We start from the raw sequence: 26,865 nt of genomic DNA, 5'->3' as shown, positions 1-26,865 counted from the left end.
CTGACCTGACATGAACTTAAAAATCCTGGCATCATGGGCTGATTGGCATGACTGACCTAGAATAGTGGTGCTGTGTGAGATCTGCTGCACTCGTGGAAGGTCAAAGCCTGGTAGGTGAATGTAATCTCACTGCAAGGATTAGGAAGAGTTTTAGTTATGGGAAGTTAGTGACACAACTGACAAATGAGTTTGTCAAACTGTCCTCTACTTGCAGGTGACTGCCAATGACAAATGAAACAGGCAGCCACTCTCATGCCTTAGTATAGATGCTGCAGCAGTATATCAAAGATCTGTAGGGGTTGATACACAAATATCCTAGCCCTGATGGATGGATGTCTAAGCTCTGTTTTAGACAGCTTCTGCTGGTTTTACTGGGGCATCAGGTGTGAAATGTTGCAGTTAAGGTAAAATTTACTGGAAACTTGGGATAGTTTGCATCCCATTCTCTCTGGATTTCATTATCCCCTCTGCAAATGAATAGCAGCTTTCCTTGAGTGGTTGTCCTGGTCTAACCTAGAATATTAAAATAATCAGCTTAAATGTGATGATGACAGTAATGAGCTATTGATTTAGCAGCGATACCTTGCTCATACTCCCATATCTTTCTCCTTTTCTTTCCAGACTGCCTTATCACACCTTTCTCTTCTCTTTCTAGCTGAAAGGAAGCCTCCACTTTTCAACATGAATGCAATGAGTGCCTTATATCACATAGCCCAGAATGATTCCCCTACATTACAGTCAAATGAATGGTAAGAGAGCTATTACCAGGTTGGTTTCTTTAATTTTGTTTCCCTGAAAATGCTCTGTGACACTCTCTGCATGGTTAAAGCCTGACAAGAAAAGCATTTGTTGCAGTGTAGTGATTTGACTGCGTTCTCAAATAATGCTCCTGTGTAGGCAGGCTCCATTTTGACCTTCTGTTGCTTTGGCTGTGCCACAATCTAAATGTGTGGAGGTGTTAATTATGGGGCTGTAGATGCTGTAGGAATTAAAATATTCTTGGATGTATTAAACCAGGCGTAGCTGAGCATCAGCAAAGTTTCCAGCTGCAAAAGGTGCCTGACTGAAGAATTGTTAGTATTGTAGTGCAGATGAAAAGTGGAGAAAGGGAGGAGAGATAGACAGAATATAGAAGTAGTTACATTTCTTTTTCAGTTTCAAAAGTCATTAGAGCTCTGTGGCCAGTAAAAACTGCCCATGCTTCAGGCTTGCTCCAGAGTCTGAGCTTTGATAGAAGAATGGTTATTTGGAGCAAAGAGGTTGCCTCTCTCTCTGTACCCAAGAGCAGAATCTACCTGTCGAGTGGTGGTTGGCAGAGTCTGCAGATGGCCTCAAACAGCAGCTCCTGGAGAGGTGTGAAGTCCCTCAGCTACACTGCAGGGCATTTAAGTAGCATCATTGTTTCATTGCTGATCATTTCATCAAAACCACTCCACCTCAGCTTCCTTACTTCATCATCTCTGTTTTGTCCATTTTTCAAGATTCAATGAGCTTAGTCTCATACCTGCACACTGACACCCATGTTGTCCTGGGCAGGATTTGCAGTGCAGAGTAGAGATAACTCGTGAACACAGTAAAAGGATCAGTATTCCTGATTGTGAGAAGTTTGTTTGCCATCTGTGGTTTTGAGAGTGCAGGAAGTAAGCAAGGTGGCTTTTCTGCTGCTTTCAAGTTCAGTGCTACCTAGAAAATCAGTTTTCTTCTTTGCAGTTGTGATTCAGTCTCACATGTAGCCTAAAGTTTTGTTGAACTGATTATTACGTCAAGATGCTTGACTGAATCAGTGGCTACAAATGGTGGGAAGCTTCTAAAGAGGGGAGACCTATTTCATTAGCTAATTTAACAAGGGCATTTCTAGAGTTGCCAAGAATTCCTCTGTCTGTTTTTAAGGAGATGAAGTGAAATTGAAAATGGTGAGGGTACACATAGCTCTTGCTTGGTTTTCAGTTTGTGGCTGGTGAAAATCAAATGTCCATGTTTGTTCCAACACTCTGTAGCTATTGAGAGAATTGATGGCATCAACTTAGAGTTTGGGAAAGTCCAATTAATTTCTGCCCTGGACCTTCAGAAGAAATTAGTCAAGGTTTTTCTTTTGCTTTGCACTAATAAGTCTGCATGTATTCCAGATCCTGAGTTTCTTTTTCATTTAGAACTTTTGTTTGTTTTAATTTACAGGTCAGACTCCTTTAGGGGATTTGTTGATTACTGCTTACAGAAAATACCTCAGGAAAGGCCATCATCAACAGATCTCTTACGGGTAATTTTTCCAATCTTTTCCAGAAATTTGGGACAAAATCTGTTTATCTACCAAATAATTCTAAAGAAGGTGAACAAATATTTACCCTTTAAAAAACAAATGAAAAATTGTTAGTTTTGCCCTTGTCTGAATCAGTGGAGTTTGGGATCCTTCTGAAGTGTTATAGGCAGAAGTATTTTAGGCTGTTTAACCTTGCCAGTTAGGTCAGTCACAATTCTCACTATAACATGATACATAAGAGTCAAACTAGTGGAGAAAAGTACAGATAGGCTGTGTGGTAAAACAGTTATTGAGTGTAGAGCCCAGTACCCTGCTCCTCTTACACCCCAGAGCTCTGCAGAGGTTGCAGTTGTGCTGGAGAACTTGCAGGCCTTGTGAGATAGCAGTATGTGTGACAGGTTGTAGCTGAAGGAAGGATCTGTCAGCAGGAAGGGAATAGAAGGATTTCATCTTCATTTTTATCTTTTCAGTCATGGGTTTGGTTTGTGTTATTTTTCCCCCAAGACAATGCTACACATATCATGAAGGACAAACAGATCCAGAGCTGGGCTAGTTAAATCTGTGCTGCAAAAATACATTCCAAGCAATAGTTCTCTGTGTAGGCAAAGCTTAGGAGCACATTTCCTACTGCATTGATGAAGAAGGAGTTTTCCCCAGCCTCTCTGCTGTGCTGTGCATGTTGCATGCCCCACATTGTGACCATACTACATTGTGTGGGCTCTGCAAGAGCAGACAGAAATAAGAGAGGAAAACTAGAGGCAACCCTGTTTGCCCTCTAAATGGGAGCAGAATGAGTGGGGAAACCGTAAATTGGTGCAGCTTGTGTGAAAACTAAAACCTTTTTGGAGCAGTTATGTTTGTGTAAAGTAACATAACTGTTAACTTGCTGATGGACCTGTTTTGCTGCTTACCTTCTCCAGTGAGGAAGAATGGGGTTTGTTTTCTGTTGTGTAACAGGCAGTTTTTGCTACCAAGCTTAAAGGCAATCTCAGTGAGATTTAAGGTTTGTAATTTGCTACAGACTTTCTGTGTGGAAGTGATAGGAAAATCTAAAGAGCCCTCTTAATTGCTACTCAAAATCTAGACTTAACCCATCTTCATAAGGTGCACTGGCAATAGCAAATCTTTTGCAGAGCTAGTAGTACTTGAAGAATTATGCTCCACATGATCAGAGACTTGAGCTCTTAATAAAGATTTACAGATAGTGGCTGATTATTTAAAGGAACATGAGTATTAGAGATGGAAAGAGACTGGATGACTTACATTTATCTCCTGTCCAGAATAGGATTGTTCCACGTGGAGTGCTCTGAACTGTCCTGTCTTGTCTTTTTTTCATTTAATGGATGCAGGTGAAGTTCAGGAAGGTTGTCTTGACCTTTTTTCTCTAGTAATGCTAATGAGAGCATGATTAATTCTTTATCTATTCATACCTTTTGAATATGTATCATTTCATGATCTCTCTGCCTGATCTCAGTTCAGCTCTTGGTTTTGCTCTGTTCTGGTAAATCATTCTATTGGGCCTTTCTGATCCACTTTCTTGTCTAATTTGTCTAAAGTTCCTGTGGCTGGCTGGGCATTTCTGGCACTAGTCCACATGCCATGAAATGCAGCTGCAGGTGTTGTTATATGGGAGCTGGGAATGGCTGGCTCCGCTCTGTGGTGGGACAGTAGGAGATTCTGATGCTTTGTTCTTTTGACTGCTGTCTGATGCAGAAGTCCTGACAAATGTATTGATTAGTGCCAACTGTAGATCCCTTCTCACAGGATTACTTACCAAACATAGTCTGCATCTGTGTTTTTTTAAATGTGTGCTTCCAGACATCACATCTTTTCAACTTCTCTCTCTAGCCATGCAATGTTGTATTTCTGTCTGTTCCTGATCTTCAATTTCCAATCATTTCTTTGACTTAGATGGGTTTTGAGCCATTCCTCAGTTCTTTAACATCTTGTAACGTGTTTACTTCTTTTCTGTATTCATACTTCATGCTTAGTTATTAAAAACAGCACTGACAGGATAGGCCTGGGTTAACTTCTTCCCCCAGTAAAACCAACAAACCCCAAAGTTGGTTTTATCTCTTTAAGGGTTTCTATAGGGAACCCAATTAATTAGAACTTGATTTGGCAATAACTGTATCACTTTGGAAAGTGCCTTGTGTGGGTTCTTAACTGCCAGAGCCTATAGGAGGGGGACCTGTGCTTGGCAGTGATGTGTCCAAAGTTTTATTGGTGAATAATAGATCAGTTCCAGTCGAAGTCGTTGGGTTCCAGTTTACCCGAGAACTGCAGGAACTGCTTATAACTCCAAGGCCTTTCTGTTTGGGAAATTCAGGAGCAGCCTTCTGTTAGAAAGTAGGACTGTGTGAAATCCTGTCCAGCCCCTTTTAGTGGCCCTGCTATTCCTCTGGTTGCCGTACATAGCTGCTGGTGAGAATTGCATGGCATGCTGCTGTTCCACGCCAGGTAAACAGGACTCAGTTTTTCCTTAAATATTTGAGCAGAGGAATTGCTAGCTCCACTGAGTGCTTGCTTAATTTCCCCAGTAGCTTAGATTGCTGCTCTGTGTCTACCTGACAGCCTTTTCATGCTGATTTTTGTTCTAAGGCTACCCGTTCAGCCTTTGTTTTATGGCTTCTCGTTGCTCTTTCAGCTCAGTAAAATGCATTTTCATGGGTGTTTCTGAGCCTTTTGGTTCTTGAAGAGGCAAATCGAAATTCTGTGCTCTTTACTGCACAGCTAGCTTTTTGCTCACTTCTGTTGTTGCTTTAAGCCTGGACCATACAGGATATTTACCTCTCAGGCCTCCACTCTCCAGGTAAAGGCTGATGAAGGAGCTTATTTGTGCTCTCTTCGGCTCCTGACATATTTTTTTCCCTGTCATACATTTGTGCTGTGACACAACCAGCGTTTTGTTCTCTGTTTCTGCTTGCAGCACCCTGGCAATCCTTTGACCAGCTAATAGGTTTATGTTGTGGGTTTCAGAGTGATTCATTCATGTGGATTGGCAGCCTTTCTGCTCTCTAGGAATAGTCTTAAGTTCATTGAAGGATACGATTTCATGAGCACCTTCGTCTGGAATCTGTACAAACAATTGGACCTGAGATCTCTTACTCTTAAATCATGTATATTCAGTCTCTTTATTTGTTTGGGACTTCCAGAACAGTACCCAAGGTGTTCCTTCCTGCAGTAGCTCCTCTTGAGGTTTGGTAGCTTATAAGATTGAAGATCTTTTTGTCTTTAGAGGGTTTTCACTTGTCTGCTAACCAGAGGTTGGAGCAACTTGTTTGCAGCCACGTTTTCTTGGGGAATTGATTCTTAAATGAGATATTTAAGAATGAATTTCATTTCCATTCACTGTGTCAGATTAAAATAGTTAAATGAATATAATATTAAAATGCAATTGAAATAAAAAATAAAACAAACCCCCAGAACTATGTCAGTAATGTTTTTCACTATTAAAAGTAAAGACACTTCTAAAATTTGCTTTAAACACTTTTCCCCTATTTTTCTCATCTTGCATAATGTTCCCAGGAGACCTGAGTGCTGTCAGTCACTCTTCCAGCCAACTTGGTACATGCTTTTAGACAAACCCCTTCCTCCTTTTGACTCTGTTTTGGTTTTGTTATTTGCTTCTTGGAGTGTTTAGTCAATAGCAGGCAAGTTACGTCCTTTCACAGTACCTAGCAGAGGGATACCTACATCTTTTGTGTGCAATTTAGACAATTTAGGATGATGCAGGTGAGCAGACAGAATTGTGGTGTTCTTGTGCAAGAGCCTTTTGGTTTTCACTTTTGTTCCCATGTGCTCACATTCTGATACTTGAGTAGGGCTTGAATGTGAAGCACGTGGACTTTCCAATGAAATGAGTATTTGCACTGCTACAGAACAGACATTAACAAGTAGAAGCTGGACATATGGGATGGATTTAAGTTCAGGATCATTGTTCCAAATACATCATTGCTTTCAAAAAATTATTAACAGACAAAAATGGTTACCTCTTACTAATCATAGATAAGCTGTAGATTATTGCTCTTTACAGAGAAATAACTGTTGGTTATCTGTGTTGAGGAGCAGAAATGATTCTTTTTTCTTCTGTGTGAAATGATGTTTTAGAACTTTTAGCTATAATTCAAAAAAAAACACCATCCCTACTAGCAAAAAATGGATAGTGAAATGACTAGCTGTCCCCATAAGCAAAACTCAAATGCACAACAGTTTGAATTCAATTAAAACCAAGAAATAAGCCTGTGGCATGATACTATCCATGTTTATTTAGAAATCACTAAAAGAAGATCAGCTCATTCTTTCAACTTTCTCTACCTAAGGAACCTGTTTTAAGGAGGACTGGGTTTCACGTATTGGTTATTCCAGTTACAGTTGGATGTATTTGTTCTTGAACTTGAGGAATGGCAACACATGTAGATTAGAGATGCTTTTCTCTGTCCTGTGGGACCCTGAGTCCACCAGGTGTGGAAAGAGCTGGGATGCCAAGCAGGCAGACGTGGAGAATTCTCTGGAGAATTTGTTTGCAGGTGGGGTCCAGCAGGTGAGACTCTCTCAAAGGCTGTCATGGCATTTGCAATACAGGGTGGAGAATAACATTCTTCCTATTTTCTCTCTTTTCCTTGTTGATACTTTTAGAAATGTGTAGAAATGTGTTGTTTTGGTACGTACGAAGCAACATACCTAGCTGTAGTGATACCATGTAGAATATTGGCAAGTGTACGCTCAGGCTGTCTGCTTTGGTCACAAGTTAAATGGGAAAGCTGCAAGGCTTTCACACTCTACTGCCAGTTATGTCTGTGAAGTCAGAGCTTTTAATTGTACACTTATATTGCATTGCAGAATTTATTGTGAAGCATGCACTTAAAATCTGTGCTTCTGTTAGCTCCTTAGCTGGAGTTGGTAAGAGCACGACTTTACTGTAACTCCTGCTACAAATGTTGTGAGTATAAAATTAAAAACCAAAGCACCTTGCAGTCTTCTTGCTGGTGGTGTGGATGGATGGGAATAAATAGATGCAGGGTAAATCTCATCAGGTAGCTTAGGCAGCTTACTACCTACCTAATCAGATTGCATAAACAAATTGATTCTTCTTTGTCCTTTTTACCTTTTGCTCATTTTAAAGTGCTCTGCCCTGAAGGTTTGAAGTGGCACTGTCTTGTACCTAGTATGCTTGAAGTGAATGAGCTCAGGAAGGGACCAACCAGCCATGTTGCCTGGAGAGCTCAAAAAACCTATCCCTGGTCCAGACTGTTTCACTTCAGACAGGAAAGTGACTCACAGAGTCAGGGCTGAAGAGAGCTCATGAGGGGTCAGCCAGGGCTCTCACCTCTCCATCCACCGCCTGCCTTCTCCTGCCTGTGCACAGACACACACACACACACACACACACACACACACATTAGTTTCAGGTGGCAAAGTGATTTTTGCCTCCCTCCTCTGTGCTCTACATCTGTGTGCTTAAGCAGATCTTCTGACTTCTGAACAAAGCGTTTTACAGCCTACGCTTCCAAAGTGCCGGCGCGTAGCGTGATCGCTGTGCTTATCTGCTGCAGCGCTGAGCACAGGCAGCGTGTTCAGTGCTCAGTGTGTCTGGAGCCCTTCTAATTACTGAATATGAACCAGCATTTTAGGTGCCTCAAAAAATGTCAGTGTGAACCTATTTTTACATTAAACATACCAGTGTGTGAAACCAGGTGTTTTATTTCCTTTCCTTTAGCATGATTTTGTTCGCCGAGATCGACCACCACGGGTACTAATAGACCTCATTCAGAGGACCAAGGATGCAGTGCGTGAGCTGGACAACCTTCAGTACCGGAAAATGAAGAAAATCCTTTTCCAAGAGACACGCAATGGCCCACTCAACGAGTCTCAAGAAGAGGAGGAGGTATTTTTATTTCCTTACCCCTTTTTTTTGCACTGTTGTAACTAATTTTAGGGTGAGATGTTCCTGTTTAACAGGGCAGAACAAGCACAGCCTAGGTGAGGATGCAATCCATGTTGTTGGGATAGTGTCTGGATCAGCAAAGAAACAGGGTAGGAGGATGAGTGGTAGTAGCCCTTCCTCAGTGATAGAAGTGCATTCCAAACTTGGGATTTTCAAATGATGGCCTTTCTTCTGAAAGCTTTAGAGAAGAGACTCGTTTGGAGGGACATTCTCTGTGACAGGAGAGTGGCTCACAGCCAGTGTGAAGAAAGGTCTGTTGACAGTCCAAGCTTTTCTTTCTAATAAGGACAGTCAAGGCCACTTGATCAATGTTAATATTTTCTTCAGTTACCTTAACCTTACAGTGCAGTAATTGGCCTATCATGAGCTGAAAAGCAAATTGCCAGGTTAGTAAGACTTCTTTTAAAAAATTAATGTTAACTTCAAGTCATACAGTTCAGCTTCAGTTTAGATCTTGTCATAAACAGCCCACTTCATCAGTGTATGATACTAACTGTGGCTTACAGAAGAAAACCAGTCAATTTTCAATTGATGAGCTTGGAAATTAATGTCATTTAGTTGGGTAAATAAATCCATGACTGGTTCTCAGCAGAAAAAAATTATCAGGGAAATTGCTGTTTGTGTTCCTTTTCACTGTAGTACAGCCAGATGATGCCCAGGGAGATGGCCAAGATCAGCATATGTTCAGGGACTAGGTTTTGAGGTTTCTATATGTTTGAGATTCCTTTAAAGCTAAACTAGAGCTCTGGTTTAAGAAGTGGACGAGCCTGGGTGTCAGGTAGGAGAGTGTGCAGGAGGAGGAGCCTGGCCCTTAGCACCATCCTTCACTTTGAAGGAGATGCACAGAAGGATCAAGAACAGCAGCTCCTGTGATGAGAGCTATGAAGTGCTTCTGTTGTAACCCTCCAGCTTGCCAACTTCCAAATCTCAAGCGTAGTTACAAGTGGGAGGATTTTCAGATTTTTTCACTGAAGCTTCCAGGCCTTTTCTACCCATGTGTGAGCAGCTGATAGAAGAGTGACAAGGTAGGAAGGCACGAGGGAATGGATTTCCCACTTGAGTGTTCATCAGATCCAAGCTCAACAGCTAAGTGGAATACATGTGGTAACAGTTGACTCCAAGATGTATCTTCTTCTGTTCCTCCTGACCCGCTCCTCAGAAGAGGAATGGAAAAAGATATTGTATCTCCAGGAATTAACATTCTAATGAAGCTCACACTCTGCATGTGCACAGCATGTTCTGCACTGTTTTACCACTGAGCTTGTACCACCAAAGGAGATTGTGCTGCTCGTGTCACTAACTTGGCAGTGAAAGGAAAACATAGCACATGCTTCAGTTACTACTGAACTGGTGAACAGAAGCTGCTCACCTGTAAATGTCCCATGAGAGCTCCTTTTTTTTTACCTTAAACTTTCTAAGGTGAAAAAGGAGCACTACAAACCTTTTAACACTCAAAATATTACTAATACTTTCCTCAGAGCTCTTGCAAGACTGCTAAGGTCATTTGGAAAGTATTCAAGTCAGGAAGTCCATCTTAAGGTTGTATATGCAGTCTCAGCTCTGTCCTTTGGGCATATACATTAGTTATGTAGCCATATCCATGTGCTGTCTTTGAAACTTTATATAAAAGTACCCTAGAAATATTTTCATGCTCATGTGCATATGTTACCTGTAAAGTAGTATTAATTTGGATTTGAAGTGCCCTCACACAGGCTCTGAATGATCTCCTGATTGCTTACAAAATAATCACACAATCACATGTAAATCTTTCAAATCTATCAAATTTTCTCTTTCTGTCAGTTTCCCACAAAATGAGGACCCTGTTAATTGATCTGTGATGTAATTCTCCCCAAGCTCACTTTGGAGGCTGGGACAAACTGGGTGCAGTAGCAAGCTGGTTATTTTGTTGAACTGAGGCTGAAGGATCAGTCCTTGCTGGGAACTCCTTAAAAGCCTCTTCAGTGCCACTAGTTAATTACAGAGGACTCCATAAATTCTCCAAATCAGCCCAGATTAAGTGCATACTCTGGGATTACTCCTCTGAGTAAGCAATGAGAAAAAGGCTGCTAACTATCAGTATTTGTCTGTAAAATCAAAAATATGCTCTATAAGAGGAATATTTGTGTATCTCTAAGTAGATTACAGCAGTTTTAATCACTGTAATAATTCCGACTCTTTGGAGTCAGCTGCTTAAAGGCAAATGAAGAATTTATCTTGGTTGAAAACACAAGGTTAAAGAGGTTTTTAGCTTGACAAAACACAATTGCTGACTACTCGAGACATGGAGGTTAAAACCTCTACACCTGTTAAGTACCATATGATAGTTATGTCTTACGTCTTTCCTGATGTTGTAAAATATCATGACTTGGAACATTGTTTCAATGCTAATTTAGATGGCTCCTTTTAATTATGAGACTCCTTGCAGGCATCCAGTGTTCCTGGATGTTTCCTACTCAAGCCAAGAGCCATGCCCAGACTTACTGATACGTGAGGAAAAGAAATGGCTTGAAGCCTGATATAGTAAGATTGCAAACTGCCTACCTGTCCCATATGGAGGATTTCATAACCCAAGCAGCCTTGAGAAACATTGTTGCCAAAATAATGAGCAAAGAGCCTTTAGAGACCAAGAGTCACTTTTAAAACAAACTTTGGGCATTGCAGGCACATGCTGAGCAGGTGATCTCCTGCAGTATTTGTAACTGATGCCCCTTGCTTTATAGGACAGTGAGCATGGATCAAACCTGAGTAGGAAGATGGACAGTCTGGGCAGCAACCATTCCATCCCAAGTATGTCTGTGAGCACAGGCAGTCAGAGCAGCAGTGTGAGCAGCATGCAGGAGGTCCTGGATGAGAGCAGCCCTGAACTGGTCATGATGCATAGTGACGAGGGCACAATTAATTCCACTTCCTCCGTTGTCCATAAGAAGGTATGTTCTCTGGTGCTCTCCATGGCTTCCCGCAGTCCCTGCTGCTGCTCACGTGGGCTCACCCACGGAGGGCCCAACGCTCAGTGTGCTGTGGTCTTGTGCTGAGCCACCTGCTGAGAGCAGGAGCTGGTGCCAGGCTTGCCAGAATCCAGTTCTTTAAAAGCTACACTGCATTTAAATACCTCTTGATGAGAGGTAGTGCCGTCAGTGTCTAGGCAGGGCTCACACAGCTTTACTGCATGCCTCCTTACCCAGCCTTGCACGTGCACTTCATCTCTGCTTGCAACATCAGCCCTTGTTTCCTTGTGAATGACTGTCCTGTGTTATGTGATATGGTGACAAGTGGTCATAGCAGCTAAGCTAACCATTTACCAGTCACAGTGTGTGATTAAAATCTGCTTGCACTTGGATTTCCCTCACGAGAAGTGGAAGTATGCAGAACTTTGGACCCTTACCACGAGGTATGTTTTGAGCCAAGTTCCACTTAATGCCTTTCTGCTCTTTTGCTGCATGTTGTGATCTTTTACCTTTCATTTTCTTAGTGCTAGATATCAAGCCAAAGTTGTCTATCTGTGGGTCGGTGTCTAATCTGAGATTATTTGACAGAAATAGTTTTGGCTTGGCTTTAACATTGTTAAGGCATTGTTATTGCTAGTGGGCAATAAAATGTAGGTTGTTTGTGTGATTGCATTTGCAAAGAGCTTCAAAGTGTATGTATACTTTTTGCCAGAGGAGCTAAAACACACAGAAGCATGAAAAGTATGAATTCCTTATATGTTACAGTAAAGCCTGGTTTTAACTAACAAAATACTTGTAAGCAATTTTTCCTCCTCAAGTACAATGTTTGTGCAATTGAACATTGAAGCACTTACAAAAAGGAGCTCTCAAGATATTTTCTCTTCCTCAAAAGATTGCCTTACATATTTAGATACTGGCAGATAAGTTTCATAGGTTGGGGAGGTTACATCTTCCTGAAAAACATTGGTGACAGCAGCTTCAGAGAAGACTTGATTTTCACCTTTCTGAAAAAAACTGTGTTAGGTACAAAATACCACCCTGAGGATCCATCCTGATTGAAGAGCTGCACAACTGCCTCTTTCTCATCTTGTGTGGGCCTCAGAAACATGCATTAACTTTAATCTCACACTGCTAAGTAGTCATATTTATGTATGCAATAACAGGAGTTTGAGGGACTGATTTACACAGTGGTTGTACGTTGTTATATCACTGACTGATCAGTGTCATTACAGCTGATGGAAACAAAATGGGGGCCACTCCCATCAGATATAAATTGCATTTGTGAAAGAAGTAGAGTTCATTCTTGTTTTAAGACTACTACTTCATTTTGTAGTAATTGTATGACACTTCTGAAGTACAAATAGAGGAAGATTTCTGATGCTCTGAGTTCAGTCCTCTTACACATCTGTGTGGCTGCTGGTTTCTTGAGAACAAGATACTCAGCTGAGTAGGGGGCATAAAGATGACACCACATGGAATCATAGAAGTTTTTGTTACTTGTTTTCAAAAAACAAGGTCTCTTACACACTTGTAACTCAGGTGTTGTAAAAGAAATCACCTACAGATCACTTAATACAGGTGTGTTAGAGTAACTTTGGAAGCAGAAAACCCAAGTCTGCACTGATGGTCTTTGCAAAATAGTGAACAACTGGCTGTGATGCTGCCTCTTGCCATGGAGTAGATACCTTCTCAATTGGCAAGTGATACCACCTGTATGTACACATAAGGCAAATTTAGACTATGTGTAGCAGGACTTATTCCAGAGTGCAAATATGTTAATTTTGTACATGATCTTTATTCTCTTACTTTGGGGAATGCAAATTTTAAATGGAAAACTGCTTCATGTGTATGTTATGTGTATATTGCCACATGTGAAAAGACTAAAATTGGAACAGAACACTTCAGGGGGGTTATATACACATACACACCATTCTGTTTTCAAGGTTAAGTTCCATATTCTGAAAAGACTACAATTTATCTTTGTGCTTGTTTCCACTGTGTTCCTGTAAACTGGGATGAAGCTGATCCACACTGCTTGGTTTTGTTGTGGCAGGTGAGAAGTAGGGAGTGCTGAGTTTGGTAGCACTCTGGAGCCTAATCACAAACAAAGTGGAAGGAACTTGGGGTTAACGTTTAAATTGTGTTTTTGTTTTGCATTTAATCAGCCTTTAAAGGCTAAAAGAAAATACTGCTGGAAAGAACATAATTAGCCAGCTGACTTCATTATGTGGGTGTGGGGTCACATACAAGAGTGTTTTGACATGGGTCAAATCCAAGTGTTGTGTAAAATTGTGGTATTCCACAAACAGAGCTGCCTGGACTGTGGGTATTTTCTAAGGCTCTGTCAGAGGCCTTTTGATTTCTTTGGACCACAGCCCCAGAATGTCGTGTGCAACTGTAAAAAGAGTTTATGGTCGTGTGTGAAATATAGTTCCCGGCCTTCTGTGCCCCAGACCACTGCATGAAGAGCCAGCCTGCACTGGCATTTATTTGGTGTAAATCAGGAGCAAGACCTTAGGCTCTTACTTCATCACCAGTCTAGCAGTGGGCTGGGAGAAGCTTCAGGCATTCCCATCAAATCGTGACCAACCACCCTGAGACAGAAGCAAACTGTAAGAAACAGGATGATGTTTTTAACAGCTGCTAGTTGGCTGTAACTTCCAAAAATGTTTTGTGGTCACAGGATAAGTGAAATAACCTGCTGCTGATCAGTTAGTTTTCACTGGATGTGTGAGTTTAACAGCTGAGATGCTTGGCTTTTGCCTGATGAAGAGTAACATTTGGGATCAATCCTCTATGAAAAGCAGGCACAGCCTTGCCCCTTTCACCAGACAAAAGATTTCGGGCAGCAGCAGAGCTCCACATTTCTACACTTGTGCTTCAAACAAAGGTGATTCCCACCCATCATCAGAGTAGAACTGGAAGAAAAAAATCACTGGATAGGAAGAAAATAGTAGTAATTACAAATCATCATTGAATGTGTAGCTTTCAATTGCAATGTCTGCTGCTCAGGCAGGAAAGCTGCATCCTCCCTTCCTGGGATCTCAGGCCATCCTTAGGATCAAAAGCTGCATTGTCAGGAGGGTGTCTGAATCACCTGCAAGTTCTTTCCAGGAACTTCAGATGTCCAGCTGGATGAGCTGTCATGCTAGAGGACTTTCCTTGCCCCTGTGCAGGTTTCAGACTGATCTCCTCTGTGTCAGCTGCAATGTGAACATGTTTTGCTTTGAGAGACAGTTAGCTGATGGAGTTATCCCATCATACCAATGGGATACTCATTCTACTAGGAGCTAATTTAGTTCTTCAACTGCCTAGGTTGAGAACTGGAGAGTAAATTATAGCTCTAATGCAAGCCCAAATGTGTCTGAGAGGATAAAAAACAAAGTAGGGAGCAGAGAGTTAAAATTCAAATACACAGAGCCCAAATTTCAGGTACCAGCTAATTCGTCTTGAAATGAGGATGAAGCTCCCTAAGAATAACAGGCATGAGTTGATGTGTTGTAGGTGACTTGTCATCTCCTTTGTTCAGCTGCTGGTGTATGGCAGTGTGTATACCAGATAGATTATTTTGATGTCCTAAGTGAACATGCCAAGTGGTAGGGCTTAGGATGCTCCTACATGGAGCATTATTTCTGTAAAACTTTATAATAGTAGAAAAAGATGGTTCTGTTTAAACAAAAAGCCAGGACAGTATTGTTTTACTCAGCTTCAATACAGAGTTGTCACTGTACTGCAACCTTGAAATCATCAGTAGAGTGATGAGGAAACTTGGGCAACAAAAAATGTCAGGGAAATCTGATTAAAATCTAGTTGATAAGAAAAAGGTGAAAAGAAGATGTTTGTAGTTGATTATCACAAGCTCCTGCCCAATGTCTCTAATAAAAACATACTTCTGTAATAACTGTTGCAACTTGAGTGACTTTCCAAGTCCATCGAATCATCTCATCCACATCATCTGTCGCTGCCATGATTAATACATGGCATTTGTGTTGTCAGCCCCTGTGCCAGGCTGCCCAGGGAGCTGGGGGAGTGCCTGTCCCTGGAGGGATCCCAAAGCCGTGGAGCTGACGTGCTGAGGGCCAGGGGTTAGTGCTGGGCTGGGCAGGGGGAGGGGAGGACTGAGGCTCCAGGAGCTTCAAGGGCTTTGCCAACCCAAATGATTCTGTGATAATTCTGTGGCTGGAGAGTGCTCTGGTGTGGTGGTTCTGTGAGGCCATGTGAGCTGAGGCCATGTTCCTACATATCGACATTTGTGATTCATACTTGGAGAAGATGTTGTTTTTATGAGATGTAAAGGGAATCTAGGTGATGATGTATGGAGTTTTGGCTTCAGTGATGACCCTTAATGTACCTTCTGGAATCGTGTCAGCCAGGTTGATGACATGAAGCCTTTTGAAAGACTCAACACTTAAACTTCTCTGTAGAGGATTGAGGCATTTAGTGTGATGTATTAAAACGAGCGATGGCACACTGTTGTTGTTCTTCAAATCTTAGAACGGATTTGCTGCAATTCCATTGAAGTGCTTACTATGGCTCAGAAATTGCCTTTCCTATATGTCTAGGGGACTGACAACCCTTGCCAGTTAGTGGATCCTCCAGTGTAAAAAATGTTTGTGGAGGATTTTACTTGGTATGCATCACCAAAAGTGGCAGTGTACAGGTGAATGTTCTCTTTGAGGTGAAGGTGTGGATGTTTCAGCTTCAAGCTAGTCCAGTGGGATCACAGTTTGCAGTTGGGGTGCATGTTAGTTTCTAAATCAGCTGCTGAAGACGATGGCACTCTGCTCTCCATTTGTATTTCATTAATTCTTGTGTTTGGTGCTTTGTCAGTGCAAGGGTTGCTTCAGCCATGTCACAATGTTATGTACTCAATAAATGTAACTATCACATGCAATGGATAGATCTGTTTAGCTGTGACTAAAATTTGAGGCAAAATTCTCATTGATTTTTGGTTTTTTTTTTCTGTAGGAGAAATATCAACCCTTATCTGCCTACTAGTCATTTTGTATTTGCTTTCTATAGCTTACTTGTTCCAGCTGTCTTCTGAGCAGTGTTTTTTCTCACCTAGGAAGTTGGGTTGCAGCAATACATTTGGGGTTTGTTCTTTTTTTTTCCCCCTAGCATTTCTTGGAATGAGCTACATCTTTCTCTAAAAACAAACCAAAATATTATCTGATCAGTGTAATTACTGAGTGTTATCAAGAAGGAGCCTTGTCAGAATCTCTCCAGCACAAAATGAAAGTCCTGTTAACAACATGCTGTTAGTGTTGCTCTTAAAAAACGTGTGGTAATGGCATTAAGCAAATATTCCTCAAGTGTTGCACTGGTGCTGGGATAAAGTTTGTCACTGAGGGAGGTGGAAAGACAGTGTGTGGTAGAACTGGCATGGGATTCTAGAGAGCAAAAGTCAGGTTCTTACTCTGGAGGGTGACCTTGGGCAAGACCCCTGGGTTTGAGCAGGAGCCCAGGTGCATGGTAGGATGGATGCTCAGACGATACCCCAGTGGTAGCCATTTGGATACCCAGCTGGAGCCTGCTAGAAGCCATGTCTAAGCAAACGTTCTGACTACTTCTGTCTCTATTTATCCAGAGATTAACTTCCCCAACACTTTTTTTTTTTAGGTTATTTATTAGTCCATACTTGGGTTTTTTCATTGTTTTTGAGAGACTTGCAAAATGTGTGTGGGCCTAGACTAGAAGGAGTTAGAACTTGAGGACAGCAGAGAGAAAAACAAGAGTGTGCAGAGTGCAAAATGACAGCAGTGTTGTGGTGGAGGTGCTACTCCCTATCAGCTGGCATCTCACCATAGGCCATTCCACCTCATTGGGGTCTGCTCTGGCAGGGCAGGATGGCAAAGCTGCTTCTGCTTCCCTCAAGCAGTCAAGGCAGTCAAGCCAGTCTCTGCAAAGATTGGCACTTTTTATTTGCCTTTTCATTTTGGCGCTTGCAGCCTTCATTTTGAACCACTGACAGCTGGGAACTTGATTTCACTCAGGAAGAATCTCAGTTTTCCTTTGAGTTTTTTAGGAGCTGGAGTTTCACAGAATCTCAGAGTAGTTGGAAGGGCCCTGCAGAGCTGCTCCAGCCCAACCCCTGCTAAGGCAGATTCTCCTCACTCAGGGGGCACAGGAACGTGTCCAGGTGGGGTTGGAAACCTCCTGAGAAGGAGCCTCCACACCCTCCCTGGGCAGCCTGGGCCAGGGCTCCCTCACCTCAGCACCAAAGGACTTTCTCCTCCTGTGCCAGTGGCACTGCCTGTGTGCCAGCCTGTGCCTGTTCCCCCTTGTCCTGTCACTGGCCAGCACACAACAAACACTGGCCCCATCCTCTCAACACCCACCCTTTAGGTGTTGATCAGCATTGATGAGGTTCCCCTTCAGCCTTCTCTTGTCCAGGCTGACCAGCCCAAGGTCCTGCAGCCTTTCCTTCTCACAGAGATATTCCAGTCCCTTCAGCATTTTCCAGTCCTTCTCAACCCCGCACTGGGCTCTCACCAGCAGTTCTCTGTCCCTCTTGAGTTGTGGAGCCCAGAACTGGACACAGGTTTCCAGATGAGATTTTACCAGGGCAGAGCAGAGGGCAAAGTAGTTTGAGGATGGGAGTCTCAAAACTGTGCTAAATATCAGTGGCAGATATGCCAACCCTGGCTACCTTCGCTACTGCCCATGAGCCCACGCCACTGGGCAGACTGTAGTGAGAGGCAGAGGGACACGTCTGCAGGCATAGCCTGTGGGCACGCTGACTTTGGGCAGTCACCCTTCAGTTAGCATGGTTGTGGTGGTTCTGTTCAACAGCCTTTGTGCTTAGGGTCTCTCCTCAGTGCACTTGTTGAGAGCTTTGCTCCATTACAGGATTGGCAGGTGCCGTTTCGCAGATCCACAGCCGCTCCTCGCCAAGCCCTGCCAGCGAGCAGGAGGCAGCTTGCACCAGGAGCCATTCCTGCTGAAACCTGGGAGCTGTTGCTTTAAAAGGGAAAAGGGAGAGGAAAAAAAAAATCCTCTGTGGGCTGTGGAGAGAAAGTGCTAGAACTGTGCAGGATCATGACTGGAAAGCAGGATCCCTGAGTGGTCACGGAGGCTTCCCTGGTCCTCTCCAGCCTGCCATGGTTTTAGCCAGGATGCTCGTCCTCCACGGCAGATAGCAAACAAGAGACAAAGAAACCCTATCGAGGACGAACCACTCGGCAAAGGGAATGAGGCAAAATGTTGCTCTGGTGTTAAAAGGGAACAGCATCTTCTTTGCTAGACATGGAAATCACGTTTTTAACGGGATTGCTGGGTTGCAGTTCTTGAACCCGACCTTCCCGAGGAGCCCGATCGCGCTGCATCGCTTCACGCTTCCCAGCCTCTTTTTTTTTGGCACATATGTAATACTGGAGGTTTAAAAAAAACCAGAAAAGACAGAGAGAGAGAGAGAGAGAGAGAAAGCCAAAGCAAAGCCCAGGCAGGGCTGGAGAAGGCATCCTGCTAGCGATCAGCTGACGCGCCGAACCCCAGCCTGCAATGTGTTGCTTATTCATTTTGTACGGTGGGAGCTGCCGGGGCTAGCAGAGAGCTGAACTATGCCTCTCAAACAGCGGCGCTTGTGCAGACAGAGGGGTGAGAGAGAGGCAGCCGCCGCGGGAAGAGCACAGCCGGACTTTCTCCTTGTTTTTATCCATTTCTGCAGGATCATGTATTTATAAGGGATGAGGTGGGCCACAGGGATCGCAGGCCTGAGGTGCGGCCTACCCAGTCAGTGCAGAATCAGGCCCTCCACTACCGGAACCGAGAGCGCTTTGCCACAATCAAATCAGCATCTTTGGTAAGCAGCCACCCCACCCCACCTCCTCTCATCCCCTCTCCCTCTGCAAAGGGGTCAGCCTTGGTATTTCCCTCCCCCCCCCCCACAATTGCTTTTTTGTTGTTGTTGGCATAGCAACTAGATCTCACACCAAAAGGTATTTTAGCTCTGTGTGTGTGAGATGTAAAATGCAGAATAGATTGTATTTCTCTGTGTTATTTCCAGTATATGTGAGATAAGCCACCTTCCTGGGTGAAGTTAATATCATCTCAAATCCTCCTCCCCCTCCTCCACCACCCCTTCCATCTCTCTCTTTTGTTAACATGTTTATTTGCATGTGCATAAAGTGTGTATGTGTGCCGGTGTGAAAGATGCTGAGATGCTATGGAGATGCAGATGGGCTTTGAAACAATAAGATTGCTGCTTCCCGGCTGAGCTGCTGCCTGGGGTGGGTGGTTTTTTTTTCATTCATTCATTTATTTCAAGCAACTGTACCGTGACTGCATTTTTCAGCTTGATCCCTAGGAAGGATTGCCGGGTTGCAATGAGGGAGAGGGCTTACGGCGGGGCTGTGGGCTTACAAAGAGGAGGGGGATGGGATGAATCCATCAAGATTTGTACTATTGCAAATGTGATTGCTGTGGATGCCTTTGTAGTAGGGAAAGGGGTGTGTGCCGGAAGAGTTAGTTGTTGTGCCTCCTCCCCCACCTCGTATCCACACGGGCTGCAGTCCCTAGCAACCTTTTTGAGAGGAAACAAGTGAAAAATGGCCTTTTAAAGCTGAAACAAATGTCATCTTCAATATTTCAGCCCGATAGTATTAGAGGTCAGATGGATGGGGAGCATTAGGAAGTACCCACTGTTTGGCCATGGCACTTGCTCAGTGCTATGACATCATCCTAGACCAACCCCGAAATTACACCAGTGAGCCCTCCCCTTCTTGTTTTACCCTGACTGAACAGTGGGGTTTTTTCCTTCTACACCACCATTTCTTGATCCCCTGAATCTCTTCCCCTTTCTAAGACATGGACAAGACAGAGTATGTGTGTGTGTGTGTGTATGTGGCCACAGCTGAAGGTTGAGTGGAGGGAAAAAGCAGCAGTAGTGCCAGTAGCCAAAATTTAGATGTGTTAGCTGTTGCTGTTGCTGCTGCTGTTAAAATCTAAAATGATGCTGTGGCATTCAGACTTCTGGCCAGATGCTTCATGGGCTGACATTTGAGGGGAGCACCTGAGTTCTGTCTTTGCAGGTGTACTTCTGGGGAGCCATACACTGAGTGCTCCCCAGGCCAGTGTCCCCTGCTCTCCCTTTCCTCTCTCCTCCCCCTGACTTTAAATAGTGACCTAGAAATGTGTGCATTAGAGGACTTTGTGCAGCACACCTGACACAAGGAGGAACTCTGGCCTCCTGGAGCATGTGTGTGTGCATGTACTCAGTGTCATGCCAACACTATTGCCTGCACTGTGCAAATACAAGTAGGATCCAGTTAAGTTGGCTGGAGGGAAGAAATGATGAATGACACCAGTGCCATACCCCAAACATACATCCAATTTGATTGATCAATAGATATGTGTGTTCAGTATGTTCATATTTTTGTACTCCCTGTGAAAAGCTGCACCTTCTGTCCTGCCCTCAGCAGAAGAGTCCATAACTCCTGTCCTCCCTCAATATGTCACCATCCCTGGGTTACTTGAGTAGTTTGAGGGTGTTGGATGGCAAGACCTCCTTGGGAGCTGAGAAAATCTGTTGGTGTGAAGGTATGGATTGTGACGTCTTCCCAGACCTCTAAGCTCTGGGGAAGGCAGCTAATGTCTCAAGGTCACTCCTGAATCCCATGGTAGCCTCTTGGGGGGCTGGAGCTGTGCCTGCCTTAATTCTTTGGTCACTTGGATTTAGTACATCTCTCTGCTCAAATGACCAAATGATGGTAAAGACACAACTAACAGTGGGTGGGGGACATGGGAGGCTTTGGGGACAACTTTTCTCTCTTTGGTTTTCTGTGAAACACGCTCCTAGATGGAAACATGCTCCGTGCTTCATGCTGGCTTCATGCTGGGAGGGCTTTAGGTGCACACTTAAGGTGAGCAGTAGATGCACAGCACATTTTGGAGAGAGGGACTGCCACCTGTTAGCTCCCTATGTTAGCGAGCAGGTCTTTGGAAAACAAGATGTAGTGTGTGTCACACAAAGGCTTTGTCCCCTCCATCATATGCACACAGACTCCCTTCCCAGGGTAGAGGGAAGTTCCTCCTGCTCTTCTGGCCAAGGGAAAACTTCTCTTAGGCCTGCACCCCTGTCTCCTGCTTAGATATCTGTGGGAAGGGCAGGGTCAGCCATGGAGCTGACATGGGGAGAATGACCTGAACATGTGTGGAATTTCTCATGGGAAACCAGAAATTGAGACTTCATTCATCCCTCCATGTTCATTTATTCTTTCAGAAATATGCATCCTGTGTGAATGGGTGCTCAAGATCCCACAGTGTGGAAAAGTAAGGCAGGATGTTTTAAAGGTTCCTTACCTTGTTGCTGATGACCATCAGCTGGTTTCTCAGCAACTGGGTACCACTTCCTAGGCACAGGAGGGTTATGCACTTGAGAGCATCAGGTGGCCTGTGTCACAGAGAATAAGGAAACAGGAGTTCTGACCCCAAACTCAATAACAGGGGATGATATTTGGATGTAAGAACTTCTGCTTGGCAGATTTGTTCAACCCCACCCCCCAAGATGAGCAAGGCCATTTTACAGAGGGTGAGCACCAGTCTGAGGGCCAAGGGCTGCACATGGAGCTTCTCAGATGTTTCTGCTGGTGAGGTCCAAGGTCTTCAGGTCCTTAGGTCAGGATATTGCAGATGGAGGAAAGACTGGCATTTCTAAAAGAGTGCTCTCAACTTGGAAGCTGGATCTCTTTCCAGAAACCAAGCTCAGGTAGTTTCAGTGAGTGCAGGGGTCACAGAACCACATCAGACAGCTCCACACTCCCAGTGTCCCGGTGGTTTTAGGTGCGATGGCTCTGCAAAAGCACCACGTGGATGAGAAGAAAACTGGAAATCCAGAAAGAATTGGGATTTGGATATTCCTTCCCAGTCTTTCAGGAATGCTTTGATGTTGCTCAGGTTAAAGAAATAAGGGAAGAATGAACAAGTGTGGTTAAGGCAGGTGAAGGAGCTTACCTTTAGTCCTAATTCAGGCAGCTTTTAATGGTCACTCTTTCCTGGCCCACCGTTTCTCTTTGGTCATTGTGTCGACCAGCCTCTCCTCACCACCCCTTTTTGGGGTTTTTTTTGCATGATGCTCTTGTGATAGCAGGAACCATCACTCCCTTGGAACAGTGCTGGGAACTAGGCTGCATGTATTCCTGTGCTTGCAGTGGAAGTTACTTTCTGAAATGGAGATCAGGTACCTACTATATCTCCATAAATTACACATTACAACTAGGAGTCTAAGCCTTGAAGCTCAGAAAGCTGTGGGTTAAAAAGAGGGCAGAGGTTCTGCATATCGACAAGACTACACCTAGCAACATTTTCACCTGCAGGGTGATTTTAAGTCCAGGCAGGGACACGTCAATGTGTATTTTCCAATGTCTTTCCTGCGTGACCCCTGAACTCCCCCCACCTCGTGCATTTCCTCGATAGCTGTTTCATAGAAGGAGCAGACAGTGAGCACTGAATCACAGGCCCTGGCATTCTCTCTGGAATCCAAATGCCAGAAAAGAATGATGTCATCACCCCCAAGGTCTGCAAAGCCAAATGTCTAGGTACCTGTGAACAGGCCTCTCTGGATGTAGCCATGAAAATGACCTGGGGGCAGTCTGACTGCAACCCCTGCTATGTGTTACATGGTGGCTGTTCCCTTGCCCCCTCCTCTGCTGAAGCAATGACATTTTATTCCAGATGGTTGAGTTCTTCCTCATCTGGCTGCTGCCTTTGTAGATCTTTGCTCTAAAAATACTGAACTTGTTCTTTCTCATCTCAGAGTTCTTCCCTTGCTGTGAGAGGCTGCTGGCAGCATCTTGCTCGGTGCTCTGCTTTGTCCAGCAAAGAGGAGCTCAGCCTTTTATTTGGTCATCAAGAGGGGAAACTGTCTTTTAAGAGAATGTTCTTGGCTAAACAATGTAGAAGAGAGAACTCTAAAGAGCTGCTGGATTGGAGGAGAAGTTCTGAGCCCCAATTTCTTACGTAAAGCCAAAATCTTGGAGGGGTGAAAGAGAGAAAGTTTGGATTTTATGGCAAGTGAACTGCCTGTGGGAGTAGGTTGGAAAAGACATCTCTCTTCTCAGCTCTGCGTGTGCCAAAAATACAGAGAGATAAGAAACTGAGAAAATGTCACACCTTAATAAAAGCTGTTCTGTTTTATACAGGTCTTTTGGTTCTGCTGATGACCTGCTTGATTATTGCATGCTGTAGAGAGAGCTTCAGGAAAATGCAGATTTCTGCTTTAAAAGCTCCTGATGTTTTCTGGTTATGTGCAGAACAAATTTTGCAACAAGCAATTCAGCTGCCTTCTTTTTCCCCATCATAGCTTATGGGATTCTGTTTGTGAAGTACTTTGGAAAGCTCCAAGTGCCTTTGTCTAAGAGCACCCAAAAGGTGGTTTCTGGATCTTCCCCAGATGTTCTTTTAAAAATGGTTGTTCAAGCTGTTCATTCATTAGGGGTTTAGTCTTTAAAACTGTAATCCCTTGTTCATTCATGCTCAGGCTGAGGTACTTCTCTGGCACTGAACTGGTCACCTTCAGTAACTCATGTTAATTTCTTCCAATTTCATGCATATCCTGAGCTCACCATTTGGAGACCTTGTCTTCCAAGACACAGCTCTTTTGGTCTTGATTAGAGATGATGGTGATAAATGAGGTCGTGGCATGAGCATGCTGAATGCACACATTACATCTACGAGATGTCTACCAAGTCTACTCTTCTCCTCCTCGCTTGTCTTCAGGAATGAAGTCCTGCTTTTGTTTCCCTCTGACTTTTCCAGGTCTCACCTTCTGCTGTGAGTGGAAGGAGTTACCAGCTGGTGTTATAGTTGATAACTGCATCCCGTTTGGAGGGATAAAGATCCCAGACCTAACGTGAAACCTTTCAAAGATGGAATTCTAACCATGATAGAGACAAACTGGGCAAAACTGATGAAGCAAAAGAGATAAAAGTTGAATGATTTTTACTGTAAATAAAACAAGTGCACGTTCTAAGTCTCATCAGAGAACAGACCAAAGAGGAGAGTGGCAAAGTTGCTAGCAGGTTCTTAGATCCATTTTTTTCTTACGCTCTTGCTGTTTGCTTTGTTCTGCCAACTTCTTGGAACAGAGTGTGCCATGCAGAACGTCCCACTGCTCACAGAAAGGCCTGGCCTCAAAAATAGCACATCCAGGAAGATCTCATATCGCTGTGTGGTAGTTCCCAGACCTCTGTGTCTCCAAGTCCCTGCTCAAGTCTGTTCTCTCCAAGTTGTACGTCACTGCACGTAGTAAATGGTGCCTGGGAAATGTCTTACCTGACAGCTGGCTCTTAGCATGAACTCAGATGACTGCTCAGAGGAACTTTGATTACCTGGGAGCTTCTGTTGGAGATCCTATTCTTGCTGAACTTGACTGAAGAGTGCAAGTTCCTACAGATGTTTACCAGCTTCTGCAAGGCATGGCTGTCATTGTTGCACTTGCAAAAAAGACACAGACACCCCCAAAAAAGTTATTTGCAGGGCTAATGCTGTGTTTGTGTTTCTGGGGTCATTTGTACAGTCTCATTCCTTCCTGATGTCTGGCTCAGATCTGTATCATTGCCTTGTGTGAAGCACTGGAAGGCTGCTGTGTTCCACCAGGTGATGAGGTCTAAGTCTGTATTTCATCCAGTCAGCTTCAAAATAACACCTCAACATTCCTTGTGTGAGGAGGCTGTGATTCATGCATCATCTCTTACCTTGCAGCTGGTGTTTGACCTCAGTGGTGTCACACCCTGGCAAAGGAGTGACACAGTACTGAGGTCAGGCTAGCTTTTTGTTTCCTTTGCAGTCAGATGTTTCCTCTTCTCTCTGGGGTTGGCTTTGGGAAAGCATGAGGGGAACACAGCAGCTGTTCCCTACCTTCATCCTTTCATGCCTTGCTTCAACTCTGGCTATAACTTTCTTGGCTGGTAACTATTTACTGCAATCTGATGTTAATCTATTTCAAGGTGAAGGCTTTGGAAGGCTCTTCCTAACATCCTCACTCCTCCCAAGCATTGGCAGCTGTTTGAGCTGGGGCATCCTGTCTCCCTGGGCTCACACATGGGTTGAGATGTTAACCTTGCTTGTTGATTTTGGAGCACTTGCTCAATCACCACTTCCCATCAGGTACTAGTCCTGAAGCACAGGGCTGCTGGCAAGTGGGCTGAGTCTCCTCAGGTCTGGAGGTGCATCCCATCCTGTGTCTGACCTTTGAACATCTCAGGAGTGGCCTTTGAAGGCTGTGCTGTAGCAGGTGCCAGTTCTTTCTCTTGGCTGCTGTGGAGGAATCCATCAGGAAGGCTGGGCTCCTGGCAGACCTCAGGAAGGACTGTTGGTGCATAAAGCTTCAGTGGTCACCTTCAGAGCTCTTTGCTCCGTACTTGTTGAGTGTGAAGGGAGAGCTCCACTTGTGCAGAGTCAGGGACTGCAGCTCAACACTTGTACGAAGGGCCCCAGCTTTTGGCTGCCAGGACTATCATGTAAAAGATCAACAGCTCTTTATATGTGAAATTCCTGGAAGTGTATTTAAAATGTTTAAAACCCCCCAGTCTTGAACACTTCTCTCCTTTTGAAATGGCAGCATTGCCATTTGCATTTTCTTCAGAAAGATTTTGGCACAACTTACTGGGGCTTTTTTTTTTGCTTCCTTTCACACGGATACACTTGGGCATGGAAATGAATGTGGAACTTGTGAGTTTGTTTCAGCTGAGCAGAGTTTAAAATCTGCTTAGACCATCTGATCAATCTTGTTAAGAGCACACAGTTCCAGAACAGTGTTCCCATGTTAGAAAACTTTCAGTTCCGGTAGGGAATGAGCTCAGCCTGCCATCCTCTTGAATCTTAAGGAGAGATTCTGAAGGAGGCTGCTCATTGCAGGAAATAGGTATTGAGGGGACCGAATTGGAACAGTGGTGACTTGAGGAGGAAGGAAAGAATGGGTGGGCTGGGAGGGTTCTTAAAATGGGTGCTATCTTGTAAGTGCATCTCACCCTTGGGACTGGAGTCCTGGTTCTGAAGAAGGTTGTCCAACAGCCACCTTTGTTTCCAGATCTCCTTTAGTGTTTCCTGGAGCTGTTAGTAACCTGCTGTTTCCTTTATTTGTATCGTGGCATTTTCTGTTGCTTTACTCAAAAGGCACATAAAAGTCTTAAGAGAAGCTGGAGGGTAAAAATCAGGAGAGAGAAACCTTATGGCCTTGTTTGTGGTACTGAACAGCAGCACGCTCTGAAACCCTGGAGCAGCATTCCCTGACAGCTAGTTTCTAAGAGCACGGCAAAGCAGGGTCAGGTTTACAGGTAAGTGGCTACTACAGAGCCAGCTTGGCTGTGAAGAAGGCTGTGCAGCATTTCTTCCCCTTTTCCTGACCTCAGGTTACAAGACAGATCCATGAGCATGAGCAGGAGAACGAGTTGCGGGAACAGATGTCAGGATATAAGCGGATGCGGCGCCAGCACCAGAAGCAGCTGATCGCCCTGGAGAACAAGTTGAAGGCCGAGATGGACGAGCATCGCCTCAAGCTGCAGAAGGAGGTGGAGACACATGCCAACAACTCGTCCATTGAGCTCGAGAAGCTGGCCAAGAAGCAAGTGGCTGTGATGGAGAAGGAGGTGAGTAGAGTTAGAGGCTCCCTATTGGAGGGAGAGATTTGTACTAGATCACAGAATCCCAGAACGGTGGGGTTGGAAGGGGTCTCCAGAGCTGCTCCAGCCCAACCCCTGCTAAAGCAGGTTCCCCTG

The 26,865-nt window shown here is 44.1% G+C and overlaps 1 protein-coding gene across 4 annotated transcripts in view; it reads left to right on the top strand.

Moving 5' to 3' along the window:
- TAOK3 (TAO kinase 3) overlaps nucleotides 1-26,865 on the top strand; it is an 87,163-nt gene that overhangs the window by 50,438 nt on the left and 9,860 nt on the right. For 2 of the 4 annotated variants that reach the window (XM_062010211.1, XM_062010210.1), the window contains 6 exons: nucleotides 656-749; nucleotides 2,176-2,257; nucleotides 7,977-8,144; nucleotides 10,925-11,131; nucleotides 18,819-18,953; nucleotides 26,500-26,736. In XM_062010211.1, coding sequence (XP_061866195.1) covers nucleotides 656-749; nucleotides 2,176-2,257; nucleotides 7,977-8,144; nucleotides 10,925-11,131; nucleotides 18,819-18,953; nucleotides 26,500-26,736 — 923 coding nt within the window. Of the gene's footprint in view, nucleotides 1-621; nucleotides 750-2,175; nucleotides 2,258-7,976; nucleotides 8,145-10,924; nucleotides 11,132-18,818; nucleotides 18,954-26,499; nucleotides 26,737-26,865 lie in introns of all 4 variants that reach the window. The other 2 variants (XM_062010213.1, XM_062010212.1) reach the window with 2 other exon arrangements.

The sequence above is a fragment of the Colius striatus genome, chromosome 17 (assembly GCF_028858725.1).
Source record: "Colius striatus isolate bColStr4 chromosome 17, bColStr4.1.hap1, whole genome shotgun sequence".
NCBI classification, from domain to species: Eukaryota; Metazoa; Chordata; class Aves; order Coliiformes; family Coliidae; genus Colius; species Colius striatus.
The sequence above is the reverse complement of the archived record's forward strand: the minus strand, read 5'-3'. Positions and strand labels throughout refer to the sequence as shown.